The sequence below is a fragment of the Lagopus leucura genome, unplaced genomic scaffold (assembly GCF_019238085.1).
Source record: "Lagopus leucura isolate 7727_CA_CO unplaced genomic scaffold, USGS_WTPT01 Super-Scaffold_100001, whole genome shotgun sequence".
In the NCBI taxonomy this organism is placed as follows: domain Eukaryota; kingdom Metazoa; phylum Chordata; class Aves; order Galliformes; family Phasianidae; genus Lagopus; species Lagopus leucura.
This window is the reverse complement of record NW_024962262.1, coordinates 15144247-15171552: the sequence shown is the minus strand read 5'-3', so window position 1 is coordinate 15171552 and position 27306 is coordinate 15144247. Positions and strand designations below refer to the sequence as shown.

Sequence of the window (27306 nt, the reverse complement as noted above, 5' to 3'; positions counted from 1 at the left end):
ACAGCTCAGCAGCCCGGGCCGGGGGCTCAGTACCTCCGGGTTATCTCTTCTTGCCACCAATGCAGGCGCTTTTTCTCCTATTCCCACATGGAGAATCACCGCTCCCCCCCCCCCCCGCTCTCGCAGCAACCAGGCACAGGGCCTCTTCAGTCCGTGACTCACCCCACAGGCTTCTCCCCACCCTCGGTGTGATGTTAGCAAAGGGGCTGCCAGCTGCAGCCCGTGAATTAAGACATGTATATATACATTTATTTTTTTTTTCCCCAGCTTGTGGTAGCTTTGGGAAACAAGTTACGCGGTCAGAACACAACACCAGCACGACTTTTATTGAAGTCCAACAACCAAGAGGGAACTCGGCGCCCAACAAGTAGGCAGCGAGACGACACGAGAGGGACTCGAACCCCGCTCCCTCTCTCCGGAGCGTCGTTGAGCGACCGCTGCCCGTCACGGAGCGGCCCCGGCCGCCTCCCTTTCCCTCACGGACACGCACGCGCCGCGGCCTCCAACCGTCCCGCGCGCGCCTCCGCCCCGGCGGCAGCACGGAGCCGGCGCTGCCCGACACCGGCGGGGCGGCGGCGGGAAGGGAGGGCGATACGCAGCCCGCCCGCTCTCCGTGCGCGCGTCCTCGCCCGCCCTCACCCCTCAACTCCGCGGAAAGTTGGCAGGAGCAGCCAGCGGGCTCCCCGCCGCTTCCCCAGCCCCGTTCTCCCTTCGCACCTCCCGTCTCCGGTGAATTGCCGGCGGCGGCGCGGTTCGAACCCGCGTCCCCGGCGGCTCTCGTCTCCCCTCGTGCTCGGAGCGCGGCGGCACTTACCGGCAGCGGCTCCCTCGGCGCGCGGCTCCCCGCTGAGCGCTCGCCGCTCCCGGGGCGGGGAAGGAGGAGCGGGCGGAGGGAGGAGGTGGGAACGGGGCGGGGGAGGAGAACGCGGACTGAGCCCCGCCGGCCGCCGTCGCCGCGCTCTCCCCACGCCCCGCTCACGTCTCGCCCCGCCCCGCTCCAGCGGCGGCGAGCTGAGGACGGCGGTGTTTTGAGGTGGCGGATATGTGAGTGCTGGGGGTAGCGGGCCGGCGGCTGGGCTGGGGGCTCTGAAGGCAGGGCCGGAGCGGAAGGGAACACGGGCGGGTGGCGGCGGGCCGGTCCCGAGCCTTATCTCGGCTAGACAGGCCGGGCAGGTCGGCGTCTTGCTGCTGGCGGGGGGGTACGGCCTCCCCTGGTGCCTCTGCTTCTGCGAGGGGCGCACCGAGAAAGCGTCTGTGTCTTCGCTTTGCTGCTGTCGCCGTTGTTTTTCGAGTCTTTGAAAGAACTGTGTGGGAAACCTGCGTTTGGCCCATCCCTGCGAGCGCTCGAGGCTGGATGGGACGCGGGCAGACCGAGCTGGAACTGCGCGGGCTTTAAGGTCCCTTCCAACCCAAACTGTTCTGTGATTAATGCCCGCCTGCTTCTGGGAGCAAAATGGCTCTAGTCTTAATCGAGTCAAGTCCAAGCAAGAATATCATATGGATTACATTTGCTCCCCTCTGCTATTTGTCACATTAGCCTGACTTTCCTGCTTGAAAACTGTCTGAAGCAGAGTTTCAACTCATGGAGTTGAAATCTGTTGGTGGGTAGGCTGTGTAAGCCTGTCTTGCAGACTCATTGCAGTGCTCTTAATTTTAGTTGTTGCTAAAATTATACCTCAGCAGCTTCTTGACCCAGTTTATGTTGATTTTTTTTTTTCCTCTTATCATATTCTCCCTGACGCAGCCCTTGTCTGTGTTCATCCACAGCAGCAGACTTCTGCTCTCAGCAGATATCTCTGACCTCACGTATTTACCTTCTGAAGGTTCGCTTAGGTTGTTTGCTTTAGGCTTTCTGTACATTCAGGATGGATACTAGGAAGCATTTCTTCTCAGAAAAAGTGGTGAGGCACTGGCACAGGCTGCACAGGGAGGTGGTGGAGTCACCATCCCTGCAGGTGTTCAAGAACCGTGTGGATGTGGCGCTGAGGGATGTGGTCAGTAGGCACGGTGGGATGGGCTGATGGTTGGACTATATTAATCTTGATGGTCTTTTCCAATTTAATGATTCTATGACAAGGAAGAAACACACACCCGTGCCATTCAGTTTCCATCTCAGGTGCCAGTTTTGGAATGGCAGTGATGGCCTTTTGGATGGTGCTGATCTCTTTCCATTGGATAGGAGAACTTATGAGGAAAGGTTGAGGGAACTGGGCTTGTTTAGTTTGGAGAAGAGAAGACTTTGGGGAGACCTCATTGCAACCTTCCAGTACTTGAAGGCAGCATATAAACAGGAGGGGAACAGGTTGCACAAGGAGGCTGTGGATGCCCCATCCCTGGAGGCATTCAAGGCCAGGCTGGATGTGAGTCTGGGCAGCCTGGTCTGCTGGTTGGTGACCCTGCACATAGCAGGGGGTTGAAACTAGATGATCACTGTGGTCCTTTTCAACCCAGGCCACTCTATGACCATCTATGGCTATCCCCAACTTAGGTACCTCATTACCTCACTTTTCAGACAACTGCTGTTAGACAAGGTGATTTCCATGGATGCTCTGAGCATGCAGAGGTCTCGCTGCTCTGATACTCCTGTGCATCCTTGTATACTGTTACAGCTCTTCATGGTGTTGCCTTTCAAGTAAGCATAGGAAACAACCTGGCAAAGCAGATACATGCAAATGAGCTTCAGCACCAGTACAGAGTTGAGTCGAGCAGCTCGTACAGATTCTGCTTAGGTTGCCTTGCAGGCACATGACCTGTGTGTTTAGTGAGGGTGATTAGAGTAGTAAAATGAGGTTAGGTTGTAAATTGGAATTTACTGAGGGGTTGCCAGAAGGCAGTTGACTTGAAGGCCAGAAGGGCTGTAGCCTTCACAGAACCAGCCTGTGTCATGCAGATTAAATTCCCACCCATTACCATGTATATGAGTGTATTCTGTGGCATAGCAGAAGGCCACCAAGAAAAATGCGTCAGGGATGGCATTTTCTGAAATCCTTATTTTTAAATAGCTTTTTAAAAGCGTATATTTTTGATAGAAGTCAAGGAGATGTATCAAAGAAGAGCTTTAGGGAGTAGGATTATTGCCCCAGGAATGAATGGAATTGCTGTGAGAGTTCTTGAGAGTACAGGTTGTGAGGGCTACTGCACTGGGCCTTAATTCACATTATAAGAAGGCACTTTGCTGTTTCGGTGTGGTTCTGTGATCATTTTAATGTTGCATTTTTAGAGCTAGCCAATATACAGAAAGATTGGCTGGGGTATTTGAATTGGACCTAGCTTTTCTGGGATGGCTTCCTGCGTGGAATGCCTGCTGTGAAATCTGTAGTCATTTTTCTTTGTCTTCTACTTTGTTCCATTACACAACTATTACTTTGCCTTAGAAGTATTCCCCAATATTTAGAAGTGTTCCTCAGCAGAATGTATTGGTATTTCTGAATACCGTGTTCTGTCGAATGATTGCTTACAGCTGTTATAGCCAGTTTGAATTTATTTCTTTGCATCGTCAAGAGCTGGGATCTGCATCTTGCTCCCTTCACACTCCTGTATTTAAGATGATGCATTCATAGGGTGTTCTGTGCTCAGCCTATACAAAGCTGGAATATATTATCAGTGTACAAAATCTTCAGTATTTGTAGACATGAAAACCAAAGATGACTGCTGAGTGAGTGTGTGTGTGGTGTTTTTCCTCCCAAAGGCTTAGAATTTGGGCAGATACAGCCCTGATAAGAACTCCTTGCACCCCACCAGATTTCAAGCCTGGTGTTCTACAGCAAAGCCATTCATAGCAAATACTGCCAGATTTTGTTTGCATTGCCAAATTTTCTTGTGTTCAGAACCACCTGAAATATTTCTTATGTCTCCCCACTCTCTTGCTTGTTGTAGGAACCAAAACCTCCAGCACAGCCTCAAAACAAAGTTTGGCAAAATTTCTGAACTGAACCTAACTTATTTGTTAAGGTTTCTTAAAGCTTCCTAAAGAAAACCAATTGCTGTTTTTGTGAAAACATTGCTGGGAGAAGACTCATGTATTGATGTGGAGCTTTGACTTGAGAGCTCAGGGCTTTGCGCTCCAACACTGCTGGAGTTCCTCCTCAGGTTGCTGCCTGTATGTTGTCAGCAGAGCCTGTTCCCATGGGTTCTCCCAAACACAGCACCTGGTACCTGGGGTCCCAGCAGCACCTGTCAAACCTCTCTGGGAAGTGAGATTCCCAGTTATACTTGCTCGTGTCCTGAGATCAACATAACCTAAGTGTTTGCATTCCCCTTTGTCTGCTAACATCTCAGCCCTGAAAACATGACTTTTCATGCATTCAACTGAATGCATTCTCAACAGTCCTTTCACTTGAGTGAAATGAAGAGAGGTGGCTGCAATTGTGACGGTGAGTCCGGTACCTCTCCGGCTCTCAGCAAGCTGTACCTGTTCTAAAGCTGAAGACTAGAATCAACCTTAGAAACATAGAATATCCCAAGATGGAAGGAACCCGTGAGACGTGGATCATTGGTTCAACTCCTGGCTCCACACAGGACCACCCAAAAATCAGACCCCATGTCTAAGAGCACTGTCCAAAAAACAGCTTGAACTCTGGCAACTTGGAGCCGTGCCCACAGCCCTGGGCAGGGCTGCTCCATGCCCACCGTCCTCTGGTGCAGACCCTGTCCCCAGCCCCCAGCTGCCCTCCCCTGATGCAGCTCCATGCCGTTCCCTCAGGTCCAGTTGCTGTCACACAGAGCAGAGCTCAGTGCTGCCCTTCCACTCCCTGTGAGGAGCTGCAGCCGCCATCAGGCCTCCCCTCAGCTCCTCTGCTCTGGGCTGTGCAAACCCAGAGACTCCAGCTGCTTCTTATGCATCATCCCCTCCAGACCCTTCCCCATCTTTGGACATTCTCAAATAGTTTTATGTCCTTTGCTGCTGTGGTTCACGCAGTACCGGAGGTGAGGCCACGCCACACAGAGCTCAAGTCTAGAAGACTTTTGTACCACTTTAACTGCATCTATTCACATGTCTGCATTCGATTAAAGAAAAGTAATTGCATACTTAAACATTCTCATCATGCTTTATTAACTTTCAGGCTTGTGACCAGAGCCTGTGAAGCACTGCAGGTTCCCACTGAAGTGCAGTTGCAGCTCTTGAATCCCCACCTCTGGTTTCCTCAGTGCAGTGCTGTTGGTGCCTCGCATCCATCACTGAATAACATCAGATGTGCTTGCTCTTTTTTTGAGTGGTACAAACTGAAGTTGCAAATCTCAGCATTGTAAAACTCATAGTGCTCCTAAATTGTAGAAGCAGAACTGTAAGTTACACAGTTCACTCTGTTAGCAGGATTTTAGGTTCCCAGGATATCAGGTCTACTGCACAGTCTTGTATTTACCATTAGTGAGCTAGCTCCAATCTTTAGCAAAAACAACCGGAGATGGAAGACAAAAACCTGGCATTGCCAAGGCCTCCATTTTTGTGTTTAAGCCCCAGGTGTGCCCTCAGATTTTCCAGTGTGATTACTGTATGTGCAGCCGCAGTGTTTTGTGACAGGTGTGATGACTAACGGTGTTCAGGAAAGAAAGCAGTGGAAAAATGAGCTATGAAAATGCATCTTGGCAAACTCTCACATCTTGACTTTCAGTGAGTGCAGCTGCACAGTCTTAGTATTACTCACACTGGGTTCTTCTGAAGACAAAACACGAGTCCCATTAGTTTAAAGATGGAAATCCACAGATGTTCTTGCACCTCTGAAGTGTGTACTGAGGCTTTCTGCTAGAATTGGACATAAGCCTTAGGAAGGTTGATGTGGCTTTTAGCTGGAAATTCATCTTAGATGATGTCAAAGGGTTTGAGGGCAGTTCAGGAGCTACAGGTCAAATGAGGAAAAGGGACACGAGGTATATTTCTGAGCTCTGAGCTCTTCCCCACCCAGCTGGATATCAACCAGTGTTAGACTTCCCAGGCTTCAGCCTCAGTGTGTTTTGGAACATGAATCTCAAAAGCCTTCTAATTAAATGTGCAACTGAGTAATCTCCCAGGTTTAAGGTTTACCATGCGGGGATGAGCAGATTTCTGTTTATACTGGAGGAAGCCCAGCTGCTTTCAAGCTTTTCAGAAAATTGCTTGAAAAGCTGCATCTTGCAAACGCACCATTGCTTAAAGGCTGATAAGTATTTGTAGAGTGCATCCATCATGCTTATAATTTTAAATAATGAAGAAGCAGCCTTTGCCTAATCATTGGTGTTGTTTGTTTTGCTGTTAAATACTTTTACGTAGTGGCTCTGAAGAGTTTTCTGCGTGTTTTCTCACACTTGGGCAACTTCTTATCCAAATTACACCTTCAGAAATACTCACACTGTTGTACTGAAACACCCAAAGCACTGTGCTGTTTTGTCTGGGACAGCACAGCTCAGGATCTGTTCTTGGATTCCTCCACATCGTCCAGCATTTATTTTACTGAGCTCACTGCTGGCTGTATCCAGAACAGACGTTAATCCAAACCCAGAGACAATGCCTAAGTTGAGCTTCTGAGGTTACACGCATGATGACCCGTGCCTTTGGTTATTGTTTCAGATTGCATGTCATTTATTTCTTTTTCTCCTCCTCCCCAGGGCCGATTACTGGAAGTCTCAGCCAAAAAAGTTCTGCGATTATTGCAAGTGCTGGATAGCAGACAACAGACCTGTATGATCACCTGCTGTGCTATACCACTGATTCTGAAATACCAGGGATTTCTACTACAGGCTATTAAAATCACTTTTTTTTAACTGATTTATTGATGCATGAAAAGGGTTGTCTAGAACTGCCTTTCTGATACTTGTGATCATTAAATCATGATACGTGAGAGGCAGATACATGAACACAAGATGGTGTACTGTGCTATTTGACTTGGCAGTGCAGGACAAGAACTGGCATATCTGACCCTTCTTTTTCTTCAGGTTTTGTAACTTAACATCCAGTCTGACTTGAAGCTTTGTCCATGCCCATTCTTCAGTGTGCAAGTAGGAGGCAAAGCCTGGCATGCGTGCTGTTTTATATGTCAGGCCTGGTACATCCAGTGCTCAGAGCACTTCAAGGAAGTTTCTCTCATTTCACACAGCCCACAGAAATGTTACTGGGTTACAGAAAGGTGTTGCTGACTTGCAGACACCTTCTGCAGGCTATGAGACCCATTGGTTTCTCACTTCAAAAATGAGTTTTGCACTCCTGATTCAATGCCAAAGGTACTTCTGGTGCTGAACTTCATCTGGTTTACAGTTACACGCCTGTAATTCAGAAGCACAGATCTGAGCTGATTGGTTTAGGTTTCCATCATACTTTCAGCCAAGAGTCATGCATGAATGGGGGTCAGGTTGGGTAACCTACAGACCTGTCTTTAAATGAGATTAATCATCATCTGGATGTGCATCCTCTGCACATCTGTTTGTGCAGAGAACTCCTGAGGTTACTAGGTCAGATTTAGGCACCTGACTTTTCTACACCTCAGTGTTCAAACCACGTGAGAGCCTCAGCTGTCACACCTGCAGAGCTTCTCAACTCCTTCCAGTTTCTGATGGCTTTTTTTCCTGGCAGCTTTGTGGCTTGCAGACTCTCCTGCTGTCCTTAGTTACTCAGCTCTCCCTTCTTAGCTTTTCTGCCAGCTCTCAAATTTTTGGACCAGGAGGCCATGGGATATTTGTGCAATTGGGAATATTGTCATTAAGGACCAGAGCTAATATTTGTAACACTAAATAGCCACATAGTTTTGGAAGGTTTGCAGGAAAGCCAGCAAAGTGAGTAGAAAAAACCACGGGATGCTACTCAGAAGGACAGCACAGGGAGGGAATCCAGATTGTCTCTAATACCTGTGCTGAATAGTATTACTTTAAGTTATAAATCTCATAAATATTGGATATGGAAGTTTATAATTGGATCATAAATATCATTTTGGACCTTCACTGGCTTCTCAAAACTTCTATGTTAAATGTTTCAAAATGTTCCTGAACTGATTATGAGCAAATGCTTTCTAGCTATAGACTTTGCTGTAAATGTTTTCAAAGCACGTTGCATTTAAACATGTTTGACAAAGTTTAGTCTATCTGCAATGTAAGCAACTTTTATAAATGTATTTACTAATTTTTCCTGTTTTCCTTGGGTTTTTTTTCTTGCTTTCTTAAGAGCATAGACTTTCATGAGAGAGGAAAGAATCATAAGGAAAATGTGGCCAAAAGAATTAGCGAGGTAATTCAAACACCTTCTTTTCACAGATACATGTATTTCATCACTTTCATTACCAGCTGTGTTGAAATTTATCCTTATTGTGTTTTCTTTTAGATTAGGAAGAAAAGCATGGAAAAAGCAAAAGAAGAAGAAAACATGTCAAAGGAATTTGCAGCAATGGAGGAGGCTGCAATGAAAGCGTATCAAGAGGATTTGAAAAGGCTTGGAATTAAGCCAGGTAGCTCATATAGTTGCCAAAGGATTAAAGACAGAATTGAAAGAATATTGAATAGAAACGCTTTTTTTCTTAAATTAGGATTTAGCAATGTGAGAGTAGGCCTCCAGAACTGTGTTTGCTTATTAAAAAGAAAAAAGAAAAAGAAAAAGCCTGCAAATTGCCAGTAGTAGAAGTTGCTCTACAGAATGTTTTTAGCTAAGGTGTCCTTGGGTGCGTGGAACAATCTGATTTGGGGTAGAACACTTAGACAGAGCAACAGCAGAGAATGTAGATACTGTAGTTGGTACTCTGAGTGAGAGGTGCAGCTTCCCTTAGTTGATTTCGTGTTTCACTTGTGCCAGTTGGAGGCAGGTTGGTATCAAATAGGAAAGCTTGGACTCCCAGTGGTCCCAGGTAAGGATTAGAATCACTGTCTCATCTTGCAGTTCAGTGAGTACCTTTGTTCAGCCCATGTGAGAACGTGATCACTTTTCAAAAGTTGTACTGTAAAGCTTCTGTAGAGGCTGTCTGTTTAGAGCTCCTGCAGTTTATTTTGCTTCAGTCAGAGCTCTTTGGTCCTTGTGGCCCTTCTCTTCGTGTTGCTACTTGTCTTTGGATTCTTGGGCCTTGTAACAGTGTAGTGTTGCTAAAATGAAAGTTCTTTGAATGTAGTCTTTTCAGTTTAGCTACAATGAGTGTAATACTGATGGGTAGCACAAAGTTTCCTATTTGTACTTGCTGTTAGTAAGTGTCAAATGTTTAAACTCAGATTACGGCTCTTTCTTTTAAAACTAAGTATCATCTCCTTTAAGATGATGTAGGTACCAGTTCCACACAGAATAAAACACAGAGTAACGCAGCGGAAGGCAAAGGGAAGAAAGAAAAGAAAGAGAAAAAGGAAAAGAAGGAGAAGAAAAAAAAGACACGTGAGGGCAACTCAGAGTCACCAAAAACTGAACCAAAGGAATGGGTGCAAGGACTTTCTCCTGAAGGCTACACTTACTACTACAATACAAAAACAGGAGGTAAAAAACAGCGAGGAGCAAAAGCAGATAAACTTGTTGCATACAAATGAGTGAGGACCACCTGCATTTACCCTTCTGCCATCTCAGTACTAAGCTGATTATTAAAATCTGAATGATTAGATGCAGTTTTGATATTTTATATTCAAGACTTAGGCATCAGAGCATCAGACTGTGTTTGCATTTTGTTAATAAGATAGTAATGAGATAATGCATAGTCTCACTGTTTCTGGAAATTTTTAGACTCTCAAAGACTAAAGTATGCAAAACATAATTATTCTTTTTCTAAATATCTTACCAGGAAATTGATTGGGCAATTACCTCAGCATCAGTTTTGCCCAAATAAATAAGGGCAGTTATGTATTGTTGCCTGGTTATTTCTTTGCCTAACTGACAACATCAGTTGAGGAGCAATGTGTTGTGGTCTACTTTAGAGTATAAAAGCAATCCCTTTTGTGTACTGTGTGTGACTGATGAGAACACCACAAACTGTTTCCTATCAATTTAGAAATGACTTTGATGTTTACCTCAGTCTTTCTTTCTACAAGGTAACTTCCAAAAGGTAAAACATTGCTTGTGGCCTATACTAGCTTTGTTTGTTTGTTTAACCAAATTCCCCATATCTGTGTATCAACCAGTGTTTCACAGGGTCTGATTAATCCAACTGTAATTAAGATGCTTTGCTTTATTGTCCATACTGTAGTTTGATAAAGGATAATGTAAAAATCTATTCTGCACTTTGTGTGTGTGCACATACCAGTGTCGTATCACTCTTAGATCTGTTTCCTTTCTGAACATCATGGATCGTGAGCAGGACTGAATGATGGATGAAATGTGTTTTTGTTTTTTTAAGAATCACAGTGGGAGAAACCAAAAGGATTCCAAGACAGCTCTAAAAATTCACACACGGTAATGGAACGCTGTTATTCATGTTTTCCTTTGTCTCTGCAAGCACTTACCAGAAATGAGCTGAACAATTGCTCACTTCATAAACGTGGCAAAATGTAACATCGTTTGAATGCATAGGATCATTTCTGACATATGTGATGAAACTTTCTTCTGCAAACATATAATTTGGCTGATTATCAGGGGAAGAGAAGTGATAGTGGTTTTTACAGAATATGCTGCTTTAATTCCTTAGCCCATAAAACTGAAAGCTTTCTGTAAACTGAATGGATTCTCTTCAGCTTCTTGTACCTCTCTTTTTACAGTAGGATAGAATAGAAGCATTGAAGAGACTTCAGGTCTGAACTGCAGCTCATGAGTTTCTTTTGCACTGCAGTGATGTAAAAATCTTAACACTTTTTGACTACTGCTCAGTGAGAAATTGCTGCTCTTTATGTGTATGAAGGAGCACATTTGTCTTCTTGTGTTTTGGTTCTTAATGATCCCAAAGCACGGCTTAGAAAACATTGAGATTGTGGTGTTTAGTAGTTAAAGAAATATGAATTCCTTTTTTTGTGCTTGCTTTAGGATACAGTTATGTGACAATTGGTCTTTTTTTGTAAGTTTCTTAGAGCCACGGAACCTATGTAGAAGCAACTTATTATCATTCTACTGTCTTCCTTATTTAAAGGACAAGCAGACTTGCTAAATAGTCCAAAACCAGAAAGTTGATTATCAGTGGACTCTCTCCTGATATTGGAAGGGAGTTTTTCACCCAGAGGGTGGTGAGGCACTGGAACAGGTTGCCCAAGGAGGCTGTGGATGCCCCTTCCCTGGAGGCATTCAAGGCCAGGCTGGATGTGGCTCTGGGCAGCCTGGTCTGCTGGTTGGTGACCCTGCACATAGCAGGGGGTTGAAACTGGATGATCACTGTGGTCCTTTTCAACCCAGGCCATTCTGTGATTCTGTGGTTTATCACTGCAGGAGCCTAGTGCTTCCCAACATTAAAAACACTATTTTTACAACACTCCTACGGAGCTGTGTGAAGTTTTCCACGTTTCTAATATAGGTGTCACAGGTACAGTGTGATTTAAAGTCAGTATTGTTTGCTAATAATATTGGATATTCTGTTGGAGAGCAAAAAAAAACTGGCCTTGTCAGAGTGCTTAACTGTCTGTCACCATGTGTTGTATCTCAGAAAGTAGCCTTTGCTGGGCACTGGAGTACTTACAAAGAAGAAAATATTTATAGTTGTTTATATTTTTAGGCAACTGCATCAATTTATGTCCATGAATTCCCTTGTCTTTATTCCATCTCTTGTTAAAAGAGAATTTACTTCAGAAATGCAGACTTTTTTCAGCCAGTGTTTATTCCCAGGAGGCTGCACGCTTCCTGTTCCCAACTCATGCTGCTCCGGCTTTCTGATTCCTTTCCCCCACAGTTTTGCGCAACTTGCGAAGCAGTGCTTTATCTTTTCTGTCAAGTCATGGCTTTGCCATGTTTTTAATCCAGCCTTACTGTAGCCTTCCACTGAGAGAGGTCCTGTGAGTGATCTTGTGCGGTCCCTGCTGTGTATTTGTCCTGACAGTGAACTCATTCGGGGAGTGAGGACATCAGAGTTCCAGTTAGTGCTTCACAGGCTTGTTTCTGTGAGTCAGCCTTCTGGGCAGACAGAGAAATGCTACTTCAGAAAGCCCAGATGGAGGAGAGAAGGAGCTTCTTGGCAACGATTTGAAGTTAGCTCGTTTCAGCTCTATCATGAATACACACACCCTCACCCTCCGATATCTCTCCTAAGCCACATGGCTGTGTTTTGCCATTCCTCCCTCACCCCGACCTGTGACTCTGTGGTATCTTTAGTTGGCTCAGCTACTGCTAAAAGCAAGCATTTAATTGCTCCTTTATTTAGTCTGAGCTAAAGAAATTGGGAACGTTCCAGATCTCTAGCAAGGGCTCACATTTCCCACAAATTGAAGGGCATGCTTGCAGTATGCTGTGCAAGTGAGATTCACAAATTCTTCCTTCTTTTACAGCAGGTTAGCTCCCCCCTCAGGCTTCACAAGAGGTGCTGAGAACTGAGCAGTATTTAGGTGCGTCAAGGGCTACCAGTTAGAGTGGTGTCATGCTTGACAGCATGTATGCAGTAGGATGCTTAGTGTGCCCAATGTCAAATACGTGCTGAAAACCTCAAAGAGACAAGCTCTAAGATGCTCAGAATCTAAATAACAAAAACAATGTATGATGAAGCTGCGTAGAAATCCTACCCAGTAAAAGGAAACAAAGTCAAAAATCCTACCCAGTCAAAAGGAAACAAGGAGCAATGAAAGTTGTATGTCTTACTGCCATTCGTGAAATCAAGTTCTTATGGAAGATGTTAAGCCACACGAAATGTGTGTTCCTCTGTTCTGCAAAGCATCTTTATTTTCATTACTTGGCCACAAAGTCATACCAGCAGCAACTTTTGTCACATTTCACGTGCATTTAGTAATCAGTGGGAAAAAGCAGTGCTTTGTTGAAATTGCTGCTTTTCCAAATCACACAGATCCGTTGGGGTGCATTCCTGCAAAGTTTAATTATTCAGTTATTTTTGTGAAGGTGTGTTCTTCTACAAAAAAAAAGGAGTGAAGTTTTCTAAGCAATGCTTTGTCGATCCTTATAAGTCTTTTTTTTTTCTTTTGCTTTTTTGATTGACTCCTTTATCTTTTTCTCAGGGAGCAGTGTGGGTAGAAGGTGTCAGTGAAGATGGTCATACCTATTATTACAACACACAGACGGGAGGTAAGGCGAGCTGGGTTTCCAGTTAATCTCTGTTTCAGAAGTGAGAGTTTTCAGGGCAATGTTTTACTTTGCAAATAGCTGTTTTAAGGCCATCATTATGTTTCACATTTTTAAAGCTGTTACTCAGTCGAAATATACTTGCTGCTTAACTTTGTGTTGGCTTTGTACCTTGTCCTGTCACATTCTGTGCATTCATGCTTTGTAGTTCACTGTTGTTTTTTTTTTTACCTTCAACTTACAGCTTTAAGATATGGCTACCTCATTTCTACACACATGTATTGAAGTTTTAGCTTGGAAAACTAGAAGGGATAAGATTTTATTTTGACAGGTATGTAGGACAGAATTAGAAGCTCGTGATCCTTCTCTTTCCTTAGGAGGAAGTTTTTCACACAGAGGGTGGTGATGCACTGGAACAGGTTGCCCAAGGAGGCTGTGGATGCCCCATCCCTGGAGGCATTCAAGGCCTGGATGGATGTGGCTCTGGGCAGCCTGGTCTGCTGGTTGGTGACCCTGCACACAGCAGGGGGTTGAAACTAGATGATCATTGTGGTCCTTTTCAACCCAGGCCATTCTGTGATTCTATGATCCTTTCCTGTCATTGACAAAGGACTGATATGAGAGACCAGAATCAGAGCCTCCATTTCTCCACATTTTTCCCTGCATAGGGAACTTTGTGGTAACCCACAGAACAAGCACCTACTTTCTAAATCTGTTTGAATCATATAAGGTCAGTAGTGCCTCTCTGGAGGGCAAGAGGCCACCTATGAGTTTTCCTTCTGATGTTGGGTATGAAGCAGAATTCCTAATGATGCCAAAAATAGGGAAAAAAACCCACAGTTTTTCAGCACGCCAACCTCTTTTTTCAAATGGTTTGTGGTTTGCTTTTCTGAAAGGAGGGTGAGTTGCTGGTTATTTCTAAACATTGCCTTCTGAGTTCAGGTGTACTTTTATGCTCTTGGATGTAAGCTCTTCAGGCACACATCACATTTCTGAAGAATGTCATTGTATTAGGTAAAATTTTGACTTGAAAACTGCTTGTCAGTTCTGTCAGCACTAATCCTGTCCTCTAAAGAAAGACAGATTTTTAACCAAGGAGAATATCTGTAATGTCTCATCTCAGGCACGTAACTCAGCAGCCCAGCATCTCTAGGCTGAGCTCCTGTGATATACTTCAGGAGGCTGCACCTTGATCCATTGGCTTTAAGGGACATCTAAGAAAGTGAACTTTCTCAGTTATTGGTGTAAAACAAGATGACAGAAATACCCTTAGGAGACTTTTTTGTTAGTCAAAAGCTACTCATCATCAGTTTCTTACACCTTTCCTTCTCAGGATATGCCCAGGAACATGCCTGTTAAGTGCTGTTTTCAGCTGGTGATTTCTTTGGAAACAGATAAAATAATTGGAAAACTAGCAGTTCTGTTGCATTTGGGAGCTTATATAAAATTATATATAGCAAATTATTATTACTTTTACCTTCTTGTTACTAAAAACAGCTTTATGACCACTGAGTCCACTTTTATTTGATTATTTGCTGGAATTCCTCTGACCAAGGAATGCTAAAATGAGGTCATGTTCTACAGATTCTTTTGTGTCTTTTCAGAATCACGTTTTCATTTGCTTGCTTGACAGCAGTTTTATTAAAGGCATAATCTTACTGAGACAAGATGCAGAGGGGAAGGATTTGTCCATCCCGAAAGCTAGGAGACTCACAGTTAGCTTTCCATCCCTCGTCTTTTCTTTGTCATCAGTGGGTAACCCAAATCAAATAGGCACCTCTCAAGGTGGTCTGTCCTCTCTTAGGGCCAGAGTCTTGCAGGCCACGATTTGCTACATGTGCTATTTTTCTTAAGCACTGATTGCAGTGATCTTTATTGTCAGTGAAGTCAGCTGTTAGGACAGTATCTTTGCTGGGAGCAATGAACTGAAGAAAGGCAGAAGCCTTGTGCCAAATTATTTGCTGTATATCTTGCATAAGGTAACGTTGCTTCTGAAAGCTGATGCCATCAAAGCAAAAATAGACAGAATTAGATACGTACATAATGTGATTATTCAAATATCTTGGACAGTGTCCACATGGGAGAAACCTGATGGTTTTGTTTCATCTTCAAATGAGAACAGTCAGCGTGGCAAGCATTCTGAAGAAGCAGATTCCAGAGCTTCTGAATCAGACTCCGAACAGGAAGACAGTGAAAGTGAAGGACAAAGTCCAGGAACAAACTTAAAGGTAAATTCTCTCTTTAGATTTGTTTGATGTGTAATATTCATTTTCCAGCATAAGATGACTTTATATGCTATACTCACTGTGATGAAGTTAAACATCGTGGCTGAAAACAGAAGCTCACACTTTTTTGAATAATGAAATGAGCATTTATTCAATTGTTTGGAATCTTTGTGGCACCGTTCCGGAATGCAGAGCATGAAGTTGGTATCCTCCAGCCAATCTCAAGGAGAATTCTACAAGAAGTGTGATGTGCTCAGAGAGAGAAAGCTGTCATCTCTCTGAAACAATCCAAGAAATGATGTGGATTTCAGTGTCGGGCTGACTTCCAACCTCCATTGGTAGAGATGACTATAAAGAGGCTTTGAGGGAAAAGAAAGCTGGTTGTAATATCTGTTTTAATTCAGAAAAAACATTATTTTGACAGGTATATATTTTTAATCAGTCATATTTTTCTCTTCAGATTGAAAACTGCAGATAAAGAACGTGATTATGGCTCTGGTTGGGTCAGATGGTTTTCTGAAACTGGTAGTTCAAAACAAATGAAGATGATTTAATTATAAAATGTATTAATAGGTGTTAATTCCAAAATACATGTTTACATATCACCATGCATCACTATAAAGCAGTACCACGCGTTAGCTATGAAGTGTGTATGTGCACACGCTGAAAGTTTCGTGCGATTTTCTTGCCACTTGATTTTAACACACCAGATTTTGTTTTAAAGTAAGTTGGTGTTGCCTACTCCTTGTTAATTTCAGCCACGACAGACAGGATTTTGCAGCTTTTTTGTGGTATCTAAGGTTTTTTTCAACAATGTATGGGATGAAAACTCAAGCAGAAAAATGCAAAGAAATCAAGTTCATTACAGAGAGAGTGGAGAGGTGCTGGAACAGGCTGCCCAAAGAGGTTGTGGATGCCCCGTCCCTGGAGGTGTTCAAGGACAGGTTGGATGGGGCCCTGGGCAGCCTGGTCTAGTATGAAATGGGGAGGTTGGTGGCCCTGCATGTGGCAGGGGGTTGGAGCTTCATGATCCTTGAGGTCCCTTCCAACCCTGGCCATTGTGTGAAATCGTTGTTTAAAATTACTCTTGGTTGAAAATGATGAATGGCGGATAATAAATAAGAGATAAAATAAAGCTACGTTATGTTTTTATTGAGGCTCTTTTGCTTACGGTGGGTTTTTTCCTCTTTAGAAGAAAGGAGAAAATGATGAAGAATCAGAGAAAGAGAAATCTCCCAAAGCTAAAAAGTTAAGCTCTTACGGGAAGTGGCGGGAAGTTAAATGGCAGGAAGTTAAATGGCAGGAAGAAGCCGTCGATAAAGAGAAGATTGCGTTGGCTTCCAAACAAGCCTCCAGTGATGAGTCTAAGACTGACTCCTATGGAAAATGGAAAGCAATTAAAAATGAAGAAGAAGAAGAACCTGAGTAAGTATCTTTTTACCATAGTAATTTTCATAAGGTTTTGTTTCCGGAATCTTTTCAAGAGCTGAAGCTTTTGCTTCTGACTTCTGGCAGAATGAGCACAGCAGCAATTGGGAACGTAACCCAGGTACAATTATTTTCTTAGAAACATAGAATCACAAGGTTGGAAAGGACCTACAGGATCTTCTAATACCACCATCCTTCCATTACCATTACTACCACTTAGTACTAAGCCACGTCTCACAGCTCCTCATCAGACACCTCTTGAACACTGCCAGGGACGGCGACTCCACCACCTCTCTGGGCAGCCATTCCAGTGTCAATCCAATGCTTGGTGATTTCTTTAAGTAATAGATCTCCATAGAGGACAGCAGTGGCATTTCGTTTTCAGTGTAGAAGTCCTCCACAAGTGCAAAGTAAAGTGAAGTGATGTAGAGGATAATTGTCATCCATCATTTTTCTCAGAGGATAAGTAGCAACAATTTAAATGCAGTTACACTGAGCTTATGTTTCTTATCATCGTTTCCTTCCAACAGTCTGGTTCAGCTCTTGTGACTGTTTTTTTTTCCAGCTGCTTCCAGCCTTGGAACCACATAGGCAGTTTTATCAGGAGCTTCTAGAGGCTTCTATGCTAGATTCTGTTTCTTTCTGGTGAGCAATGAGTTGGTCAGGCTAAATCTGCCTGCAGTTCAAGAGCTGTCTTGATCTTCTAGGACCAGCAACAACCTGATCTTGATCATCCTTCGTTAGTATTGCTTTGAGTTCCTTCCCTGTGGAACCACTACTTGCTGACATGATTGCCATGATGTTGGCTGAGTTGCTTATACAGGCAGTGAATTATTTCTTAATTCCAGGTGCTCTGCTGGCTCTAATTGTTCACTTGAAGGACACAACCCTTCATAAGAGCAGGTTTTTTGTTTTACTTTCACCCAGCACTGTATTAGAATCACAGAATCATAGAATCACCCAGGTTGGAAAAGACTTCAAAGATCATCAAGTCCAACCATGACCTAACCATACTACCCTAACTAACAGCTCTCTGCTAAATCACATCCCTGAGCAAAAGAAGATTTTAGAAAATGTCTATTAGAAGATTTCTGTTTGAGCTGTTATCTTTCTTGCTCCTTAATTTCCCAGTAAAGTTAAGCAAGCAAGCAAGCAAGCAAGAAAGGCAAAATCCACTGAAACTCTTTTCTGCTGTCATTATGGATAAGTGCTTGATACTCTCAAACACTTTCTGTAATAATTTAAGTCAGGAGATGAAGGACAAAACACGTAATCTGCTAAAGCCAATGTATTAAATCTGGATGGTGTCTCTCATGCCCAGCTGATTCACAGCAGATGTTTTCATGACATGCATCTGACCAGGGATTTTTGCTTGTTTGTGGTTTTTTGCTCTGTTGTTGTATTGCATGGTGGCTGAGGTTGCTCAGTTTCTTTTTAAGCGTGCTGTCTTTTATGGTCAGTTCTGGGAGAAGGACACCAATCTTTCCCTTCATACTCACCCCATTCTGCAGCATTTTAGCTCTAAATTATTCAGCAGATGCAGTTTTGTCACTGTTTGATACTGCAGCAGTCACACTTTAATGACTTGAAGTCATTCCCATGGCTCTGGTTCGTGTGCTTGAGCTGATCTTTGAAACACAGAACCCAAAACTGGGCAGTATAGGAGCTGACACCAGACAAACACACAGCAGTGCTGAAAGATTTGTGTCCTGTAAGAGTGCCTCTCTGCAGCAGTGCTGTGCTGCTGTCACTGTGGTAGACCTGCGAGCTGAGCCATTGTTTGCCAATCATTCAGCTGCTCCCCATTCTATGTTCGTGCCTCAGGTTATCCCTGCACAGCTCAGCTTTTGCCATTGACCCTCTAAAACTGATGGGTGGTTTTAAAAGTCGTCTTGGGTGGGACGACGTCTTTGATTTCCAGCTGTGATCCTGTCCTCTGAATCCCAGCTTTAGCATTTTGGCATTGAACTGCTGTTAGTTACTCACTGGCCACTGTCTTTCAGCGCTGCTCACTTTACACACATGCAAGCCTGCTGTCTTTCACAGGAGCATTTGCGTGGTGAGCACTTGGGGCATGCTATAAGCACTGCAAAACAGGTCTTTTTTTGTGTGCCAGCTCACGCAGAAGAAAGAAAGAACATTTTTCTTGATCCCCGTAATGATGATCATCTTGGCTAGAAGGCTTTGCCTCTGGCTCAAAGCTGCTTTGATCATTAAATATAGATGTTACTGTCTGTAGCACACCATGTTTCTTCTCCACGTAGATTAACCCTCTTGTGTTTCCCTCTCTCCTCACAGTGAAAAAGTGGACCTGGAGCTTCCCAGTACAGAGAGCGACAGCGTGCCGCCTCCGGTGCTGGATGTTGCAGAAGATGCCACAGTGATATTTAAGGAGAAGACAGTGACCTCCCTTGGAGACCTGACAGAAGGGGTGCCGACGTTTAAGAAGAGGAAATTTGAAAATGGAAAATCCAGAAACTTAAGGCAAAGACTGGACGATCAGTAACACTTCAACCTTTTAGATACTGCTGAAGCTGGAGAGAATCAGAAGTTTAATATTTTAAACAGGCTTTTATAAAGAAAATGTTGGGTAGAAATTAAGGATTTATAGGTATTGAAACAGACGTGAGTTGTAATATTTTTTTATTTTGATGTGACTGCTTTTGGAATGGAAGTTTGTGTTATATTGATTATGTAATATTGTAAATAGACGTATTTTTTTATTTTAACCACGCCATCTCCTCTCAGTTTGCTCCACGTGGGCTGTTTTAGATACATTGTGTTGGGTTTTTTTACTCCTTTTCTAAGTACAGGACAATGTAGTAGTGCTTAATCTGGGGAAAATAATGCAGACCTTTTATTTTTACACAGGAACTGGCTCAATGGCGTGGTCTAGAGAGTAAAATCATCCCTCAGCATTATTTATCTGGAACCACCTCCGTTGCAGTAAATTTTTCTATGCTTTCATCCTGGTGTATTTTGCTTTGTTGTCTCTTCTTGAATTTTCTTTTTACACATCAAATTTTCTGTCTTTTTAGCCTCGTTTCCTTTTTGTCTCTCTATTAAAAAATTGCTGGATATTGTCACGAAAAAATATTCAAAAGATTTATCCCTGCTGCAGCGTACAGCAACCTTTTTGAGGCTGATGGTTTTCCTCTTTTGCAAGAGCAATGAGCTGAGCAGTTACAGACAGTGTTAGCTACGATGAGAGGAGCTAAGCGTATCAAAGCTTCATTATTCTGAGTGCCATAAGAGAGGAAAACAAAAGATCCACACGTGGGGCTGATGGCTGAAACGTCCCAGCTGGCTGCTCAGGTTTGTAGCAGTTGATTACCTTAAGGAGACTTGAGTTTGATTTCATAAGTCTTCACTAGCATCATCAAGATTCGTTGGCTGCGTGAGAAGACACCACTACATCCTGCTTCTCTGGGTACCAAACAGTGACCACAAAGGTTCCAATCATGCAACCATTCAGATACGGATCTCCATTTGTAAAGCTCACAGCTCTTTGCTCAGGGGAACCTCAGTCAGAAAGCAGAGTTAAGGCAGTTGGCACAGTCCAGCTACAGCAAAATACAGTTGGAAACTGCTGAACTTGATTTCTTTGAGAAAATGATTCCATCTGTCAGATCAGCTGATCTATCACATATTGCAAAGGAAGCTGAGATCCTTAATTTTTTTCTTCTTTGTGATGTTTTGTGTGTGTGTGTGTGTAAGAGAATTAAGTATTGAATTTAATCCTCTGGGTTTCTCCGGCTTCTTTGTCAAGGTTGTATTTTTTCTGATGCTTATTTAGAGAAATCCAACTATTTTCTCTCATGTCCAGCTCTGCATTTTCGCTCAGAGGTGCAGGATGACTGCTGGCTGCTCTCACTGTCGTAGATGCAAGAACATGTACTTCTCCACACGAAAGGCTGGAACAGAAATCTCCTTTTCTCCTGTCTCGGCTACACACTGCTGGCAGGTCAAGGCCACACGTGATGCCACCAGTACTTCTGTAGAGTATTGTGAGTGATTCCTGATACATCCCCCAACCACATCTGCCTTCCACATGATCGCATCGTGCTGTGTGCTGCAGGTGCCCTGTGACTGACCACTACAAGCAGCTCTTTCTTGCTCCTCTGCTGCTGCCAGCTGCTGAGGTAGCAGCTGATCAGGCTTTGCCTTTGAGAACACTTTTTTTTCTTATGAGTTTTTTTTTCCTGCTGTACTCATTCTGTGTTCTTTCCTTTGCCCTGCAGTACTTGTGTTACTGCAAGCCTGACATATATTCAATGATTTTCTTATCAGTGCTCTTCTGTAGGCGTCAGTCCTCCGAAGAAGACTCCTTTCCTTTCTTTAGTGAGGCTCCCAAAATATTATCATCTGTTCTCAGCAATGTTTTGTTGTGTTGAAGCGGTCATAGGCAGTGATTTGTGGTACCTGTAGTTCAGCTCCTTAAGCAGATGTTGAAAAACATCTGAAAATACAAGCGTTCAAAACTTGGCCTCCTTGAGCCGCTGTTAGCAGTAATGCAAACCAAAGGTCTTCATAAAGAGCTGCGTTTCATCAATAAGCCAAAGCAAGAGTTTGCATTAGGAAAAAGGATTCCATGTCTTCTTTGGTTGTCGTTCGTCAGGGTCAGACGCGTATCCCAGCCTTTGCTGATGTGACTTCTGATGCTGGCATCTCACAAATGCAGCATTTCCCTCCCTGCTGCCTCTGAAATTCAGTTTGAAGAGAGGCTGTGGTTGGCCCCCAAATGTACTGACAACCTGCTGATACAGAGGTGGTGCTTAGCGTCCCTGCTTAGCTTTGCACTGTGCTGTTGACAACCTCACCACGTCTCTAAACCAAATGCTTTCACTTGTATACAAAAACACTGTCTTGAGTAAGAATCACTGCAGACACTGGTGCTCCAAATCATCTGTACTGCAGAGATATCTCTCCCTTCCGTGCTATCTCTCTGCAAAATCCTCTGCCTTTGGAATTTGCCATAGGAATCCTATAGGTATTATCTTAGTTACACTCCTCATCTGCTAATCCTCCCCTGGGCTGGACTGCCTTCTGACAAAGGAATGTTGCTTTTGCTGTTTCAGAAGAAGAGCGTTTTGTTTTCTGACTAATTCCTTTCCAATCACTCAGCACTGTAGGTCTGCCTGCCTGCTTTTACTGCACACCTCTTCAGCTAGGGCTGCACCTTGGCTCTGCATTGGGGGAAGGTAGGCAGAGAGAAAGAGATAAAGGGGATTCACTGCAGTCTGGTGTCTGAACGTGGGCAAGTCACTGCACTGCGCTGTATTTTCTCTTTCTTGCATCATCTCTTGTACTGGAAGTGGAGTGGAAGTGGAGCTTCGCAGCCTGTTTCTGCTGTGTGTGTGTTACAGCAGGGCTTGCCTGGAGCTGACAGTGCTTTTAGAAGGAAGCACGTTGCATCTGCTAAAAAAAAGTGGTTGTGTTTGGCATGGAAATCAGCATGACAGGAGCTGTGCAGAGACCACCTGCTCTGGAATTAACCTGTGGCCTGGAAGCCACATTTTAACCCTCCACACAGGAAGGTGTAGATGGAAACCCAGATTTCCCCAATGTGGTAAATGTTTGTTGTTGTTGTTTGACCCTCGTAGACCAAATCTTTGCCACGGTACCACTTGAATGCAATGCTCAGGTTGTGAACAGGGAGAGCTGGTCACAGTGTGGGTCTGAGTTTAAATTCACTGCCTGTGCATTTATAAATGGCTCGCTCCTTTTTCCCCCTGAAAATAATGTTATTCAGATGCGTATTTTGGCATCTCAGAAAAGGAGTAAAAAACGATTTTATGCTGCTTGGCATCCTTGATTTGTTTGTTTTTTTCTAAGTTGTGCCACCCCTTTTCAGTACTTTTCTAAATTATTGCTGTCTTCCTCAAACTGTCTTCCTCCACTATTCCGATATATGCAAATCTCTGTGTCATCGCTGTGCCGCAGTGCCAGTGAACGCCTCCTCCTGTCCCCAGCTCTTGGATTTTCTCAAGAATTTGTTTTCCTGAGACAGAATTCATTCCATTCCTCATACAGGGCTTGCATACCTTCCATCCTTGAGCTTTTAGGTTCCAAGCTGTCTGTATCCCTTCCGTTGCTGCTGCAGCCCTTTGCTCATGGCCTGTCAGGTACCTCTGTGCCGTCTCTGTTGGAACCACCTGTCAGATTGTCTCACCTTCTACCTGCTGTTTGTCCTATGAACCACGAGAGTCACTGCTGTGACCAACCAACCAAGCTTTGGGATTTTGTTTGGGGTTTCCATCACTTGTTTTACAGAAGGAGAGGTGTGAAACATGGAGTCGTTCAAAGCCCTCATTTTCTTTTGTGTTATCTGTAAAGCTGAGCAGTTGTTCTCTGTAAGAATTCTCTGTTGGAATGACAAAATACTGCAAGCCTTTGAAGTGGAGTTTATACAGAAATACCAAATAAAGCTTTTACTGAAATGATCTGTATTGCTGTTGCTCACATATTCAAGGTGTTTTAGATAATCTAACATTTACTGGTCATTTGCAGTACTGGGGCCTGTCCTGTATCTCATTGATGACCTGGACGAAGGCATTGGGTGCACCCTCAGTAAGCTTGCAGATGACACCAGGCTGGGAGGAACTGTTGATCTGCCTGGGGGCAGGAAGGCTCTACAGAGGGATCTCGACAGGCTGGGATGCTGGGCTGGGGCCAATGGGATGAAGTTCAACAAGACCAAGTGCCAAGTCCTGCACTTTGGCCACAACAACCCCAGGCAACGCTACAGGCTTGGGGCAGTGGCTGGAAGACTGGAAGAAATGAACCTGAGGGTGTTGGTCAGTGCTTGGCTGAATGTGAGCCAGCAGTGTGCCCAGGTGGCCAAGAAGGCCAATGGCATCCTGGCTCGTATCAGAAATAATGTTGCCAGCAGGAGCAGAGAAGTGATCATCCCTCTGTCCTCAGTTCTGATGAGGCCGCACCTCAAGTGCTGTGCTCAGTTTTGGGCCCATCACTGCAAGAAAGACACTGAGGCTCTGGAGTGTGTCCAGAGAAGGGCAACAAAGCTGAGAAGGGTCTGGAGCACAGGGCTTATGAGGAGCAGCTGAGGGAACTGGGATTGTTCAGTCTAGAGAAGAGGAGCTCAGGGGAGACCTTATCACTCTCTACAGCTCCCTGAAAACAGGTTGTAGCAAGGTGGGGGTCAGCATCTCCTCCCACATAATTAGCACTAGGACTGGAGGGATGGCCTCAAGTTGCACCAGGGGAGATTCATGTTGGACGTTAGGAAAAATTTATTGCCTGAAAGAAAGGTCCCTGGAATAGGGAGGTGGTGGAGTCCCTGCCCCTAGATGTTGTACTAAGGGACGTAGCTTAGTGGGGAAACATTGGTGGTAGGTAGATGGTTGGACTCAACGGGTTTGGAGGTCTCTTCCAACTTTGGTGATTCTATGACTGTATGATTTATGGGTGCATGTTCTGTTCAAAATGGGAATATAAACTGGAGATGTAAATAGGGAGGTGCTCATTAAAAGAAATACTTTTTAGTTTGTGGTCAGCACTGCAGTGCTTCCCAGCAGTGCACTGTGCAGTTGCTGGCAATGGATTTACTCATTCAGACTGTATCTAAGTATATAAAATTCTTGATGGTAACACACGGTTACTCAGGAGCCTTTGCAGCTGTTGGTCTCAAGAATGAGAAGCAACAGAGAGTTAAAGATGTGCACTTCAGAGAGGTGGCAATGTGTGCAGATTATTCAATAATGCCTTTCCTGATAAAAAATCTTCCTGTCAATATGATCATTTGGCAGCTTATTGTTATTTTTTTACATAAAGTTAAAAATAACTATGCAGCAACACTAAGCAGCTAGCATGAAATTGGGTGACTTGGGGCAACCAGAATATGAAATATTCAGTTTTATAGCTAGCAACGTCTCTCCTTTTAAGTAAATCATAGAATCACAGAATGGTCTGGGTTGAAAAGACCCACAGTGATCATCTAGTTCCAATCCCCTGCTATGTGCAGGGTCGCCAACCAGCAGACCAGGCTGCCCAGAGCCACATCCAGCCTGGCCTTGAATGCCTGCAGGGATGGGGCATCTGGGAATGGGGCTCAATGATAGTGAGCAGCTCACTGCTTCATGGGAATACACCCGTCTGCAGGGCCAGGATCTCTGCTACCTTCCCTTCTGCATTCTGCTGATGATTCACTGAAAGTCATCAGAACAAGGTAGCAGTGCTGGTCTATTTACGTATAGAAGATAAGAATCCGTCTTTCCTCCATCACAACACCTTACACTTTTCTTTTTCTCCATCCCTGGAGGCATTCAAAGCCAGGTTGGTTGGATGGGGCTCTGGGCAGCAGGATCTGATGGGTGGCACTGGCCACAGGGTTGAAGCTGGCTGGGCTTTGAGGTTCCTTTGAATCCAAGCCATTTTGTGATTCTATGAGTATTTCATTATGGTTTTGTTTATTCAAAATAATACAGATAACACGTATGCATAACTCAGCAGAGCACTGTAAGTACACCTGTGCCTATGTAGACAGCATCACGTTCCACTAGCCCTGCCTTTCAGCTGAATTAGAGACAACTCTTGGCTACAGAAGGAATCATCGTTATTCTAACACTGAGAGGAAAACCCTTGATAGGTAGCACAGGTACCAGGATCTGAGTGATGAAGTGGAGGTTGTACCAAGCCACAGCCCACGAGGACGACCTCACATCACAAGAAACATTTCTGGTTGACCCATTGGGTATCCCGGCCCTGGCAGCAGACGCACTCTGTATGTGAGTTCTGATCCATCTTCTGTCGTGTGAAACAAGCTGGGTTTTGTGGCCAGAGCAAGAAGATGATGTTATTTGTGTAGCCAGTGCTAGAGGTCTCAGGTACCTGCACACAACTGTAGCTAGGTCTTGGAAACAACAGCTGAGAGACATAGAATTCGTGGGGTCGGGTAGGCAGCAAATACAATCTTTTTCATTTGAAAACTTCTTTCTCCTTGACGTTTTGACAACCACTGCATTAAAGGTAAGGAAGTTTTATAGGTGTCCAAGTGGAACCTATATTAGAAAAGCCAAATTCTTTTACCTCGAGAAGTAAAAGAAAACAGTTCTCCAGCTTATTTCACAGAATCACAGAATTGTAGGGGTTGGAAGGGACCTCCAGAGATCATCGTGTCCAACCCCCCTGCCAAAGCAGGTTCCCTACAGCAGGTCGCACAGGTAGGCATCCAGGCAGGTCTTGAACATCTCCAGAGGAGACTCCACCACCTCCCTGGGCAGCCTGTTCCAGTGAAACAGGCTTATTTGTATGAATGGAGTTTATCTGTCTCCCAAGAAGTAATTTATTTATACTATGCTAGCATCCAAGATAAAAAAGGCATAAAACTTAACTCCTTGTCTGAAGAATCTTACCTTGAAAAAGAATAAAACTGCAGCAAAGCTACTGCCTTGGCTGCAGACAGGAGGATCATCTCTGGAGAGGAATTTTCCTGTGGGACGGAGCCTACTCACACTTCCTTGGAAGTGAGGAGTGGACCGAGGCCAAAAAAAGGTGCAAGGCACGTACACAGAGTTTGCAGCCCCCAGCAGGTTCATTGCATGAGTTATCACTGGTTTGACAATACTGCAGAACTGAGAGCTGAGGTGTGCATGTACCTGCAGGCAGTCAACGCGCCAACAACTCTGAAGTCATACGATAATGAGCTCACTCTCAATTTATAGAGCTACAAAAGAAAAAAACCAAAGATTTTGTAATTCAAAGCATTGAGAGCATGTCAAGAATTTGCAAACAAAGCTTGTTAAGGCTGTGCAAAAACACACAAATTGAAAAATTAATTCTGATTTTATCTAAATTTAAAACTGTTACTATATATGCTATGTATACTATAAAATCCAGAAGATTCAGTATTGAAATATTGGTTTTTTTCTTGAAATAATTGATATTTTCTCAGTTCTTGTATCATTCTTGATTACAAAGCGGACGTGCAGATATTGCAGTTGGCTTAAGTGTAATTTAAGTTGTAACAATGAATGGACTCTTCACATCCAAAACAGAGTGCAGAGCCATTGAAAAGCACACTTTGGGAAGAGCAGGATAAAGAAAGGGATGCACTGATCCAGCAGCCAGCCTGGTTCAGTGCCACACTTGTGTAATTTTGGGTGCTGTGTAAGAAGTGAGCATGTCTGCTTCTGCCTGCTGCCTGCCTACGCACCAGTGCGTGTTGAGCACATTGCACGATGCGTGCTGAGGGGAAAACATGAACGCAGGCCCTGCTAAAGCTGAGCTCTCTACAGATGCCTGGTTTGCCCTCAGAGCCAGGCACACATTCCCAAAGACATCAATGCAGAAGCTGAATTCTAGGTGCACCTTATTTACTAAAGCACATCGATGGTGTGAACTCACGTTCTGTCAACAAGCAGAAAGCTGCCTGGTGTCATCGTCGAACTCCTTCCAAAGTGTTGTCACCTTCATTTGATTCTATAGCAAGCACTTTTGCACCCAGCACAGCACGTGCTCCACACCCACCTTCAGCTGACCCAAGAATGCCTGCAAGAGCACTGATGGGCACAGCTGCCCCTTGTCAAAGTAGCTTTGACTTTGTACGTGTCCTGGAACAAAATT

General features: G+C 44.1%; 1 protein-coding gene across 6 annotated transcripts; it reads left to right on the top strand.

Moving 5' to 3' along the window:
- Positions 1 to 959: 959 nt before the first annotated feature.
- On the top strand, positions 960 to 23165 carry WBP4 (WW domain binding protein 4). Of its 6 annotated transcripts, none has more exons than XM_042867128.1 (10): positions 960 to 1044; positions 6583 to 6655; positions 8129 to 8191; positions 8285 to 8408; positions 9200 to 9412; positions 10263 to 10318; positions 13006 to 13072; positions 15140 to 15297; positions 16490 to 16719; positions 19021 to 23165. In XM_042867128.1, coding segments are annotated over exons 1-10 (1194 nt in total). In that variant the 5' UTR covers positions 960 to 1042; the 3' UTR covers positions 19229 to 23165. The 6 variants fall into 6 exon arrangements, with proteins under 6 accessions (XP_042723062.1, XP_042723061.1, XP_042723063.1 ...); XM_042867127.1 differs by having other exon boundaries at positions 16487 to 16719; XM_042867129.1 differs by lacking the exon at positions 8129 to 8191 and having other exon boundaries at positions 16487 to 16719.
- Positions 23166 to 27306: the final 4141 nt, after the last annotated feature.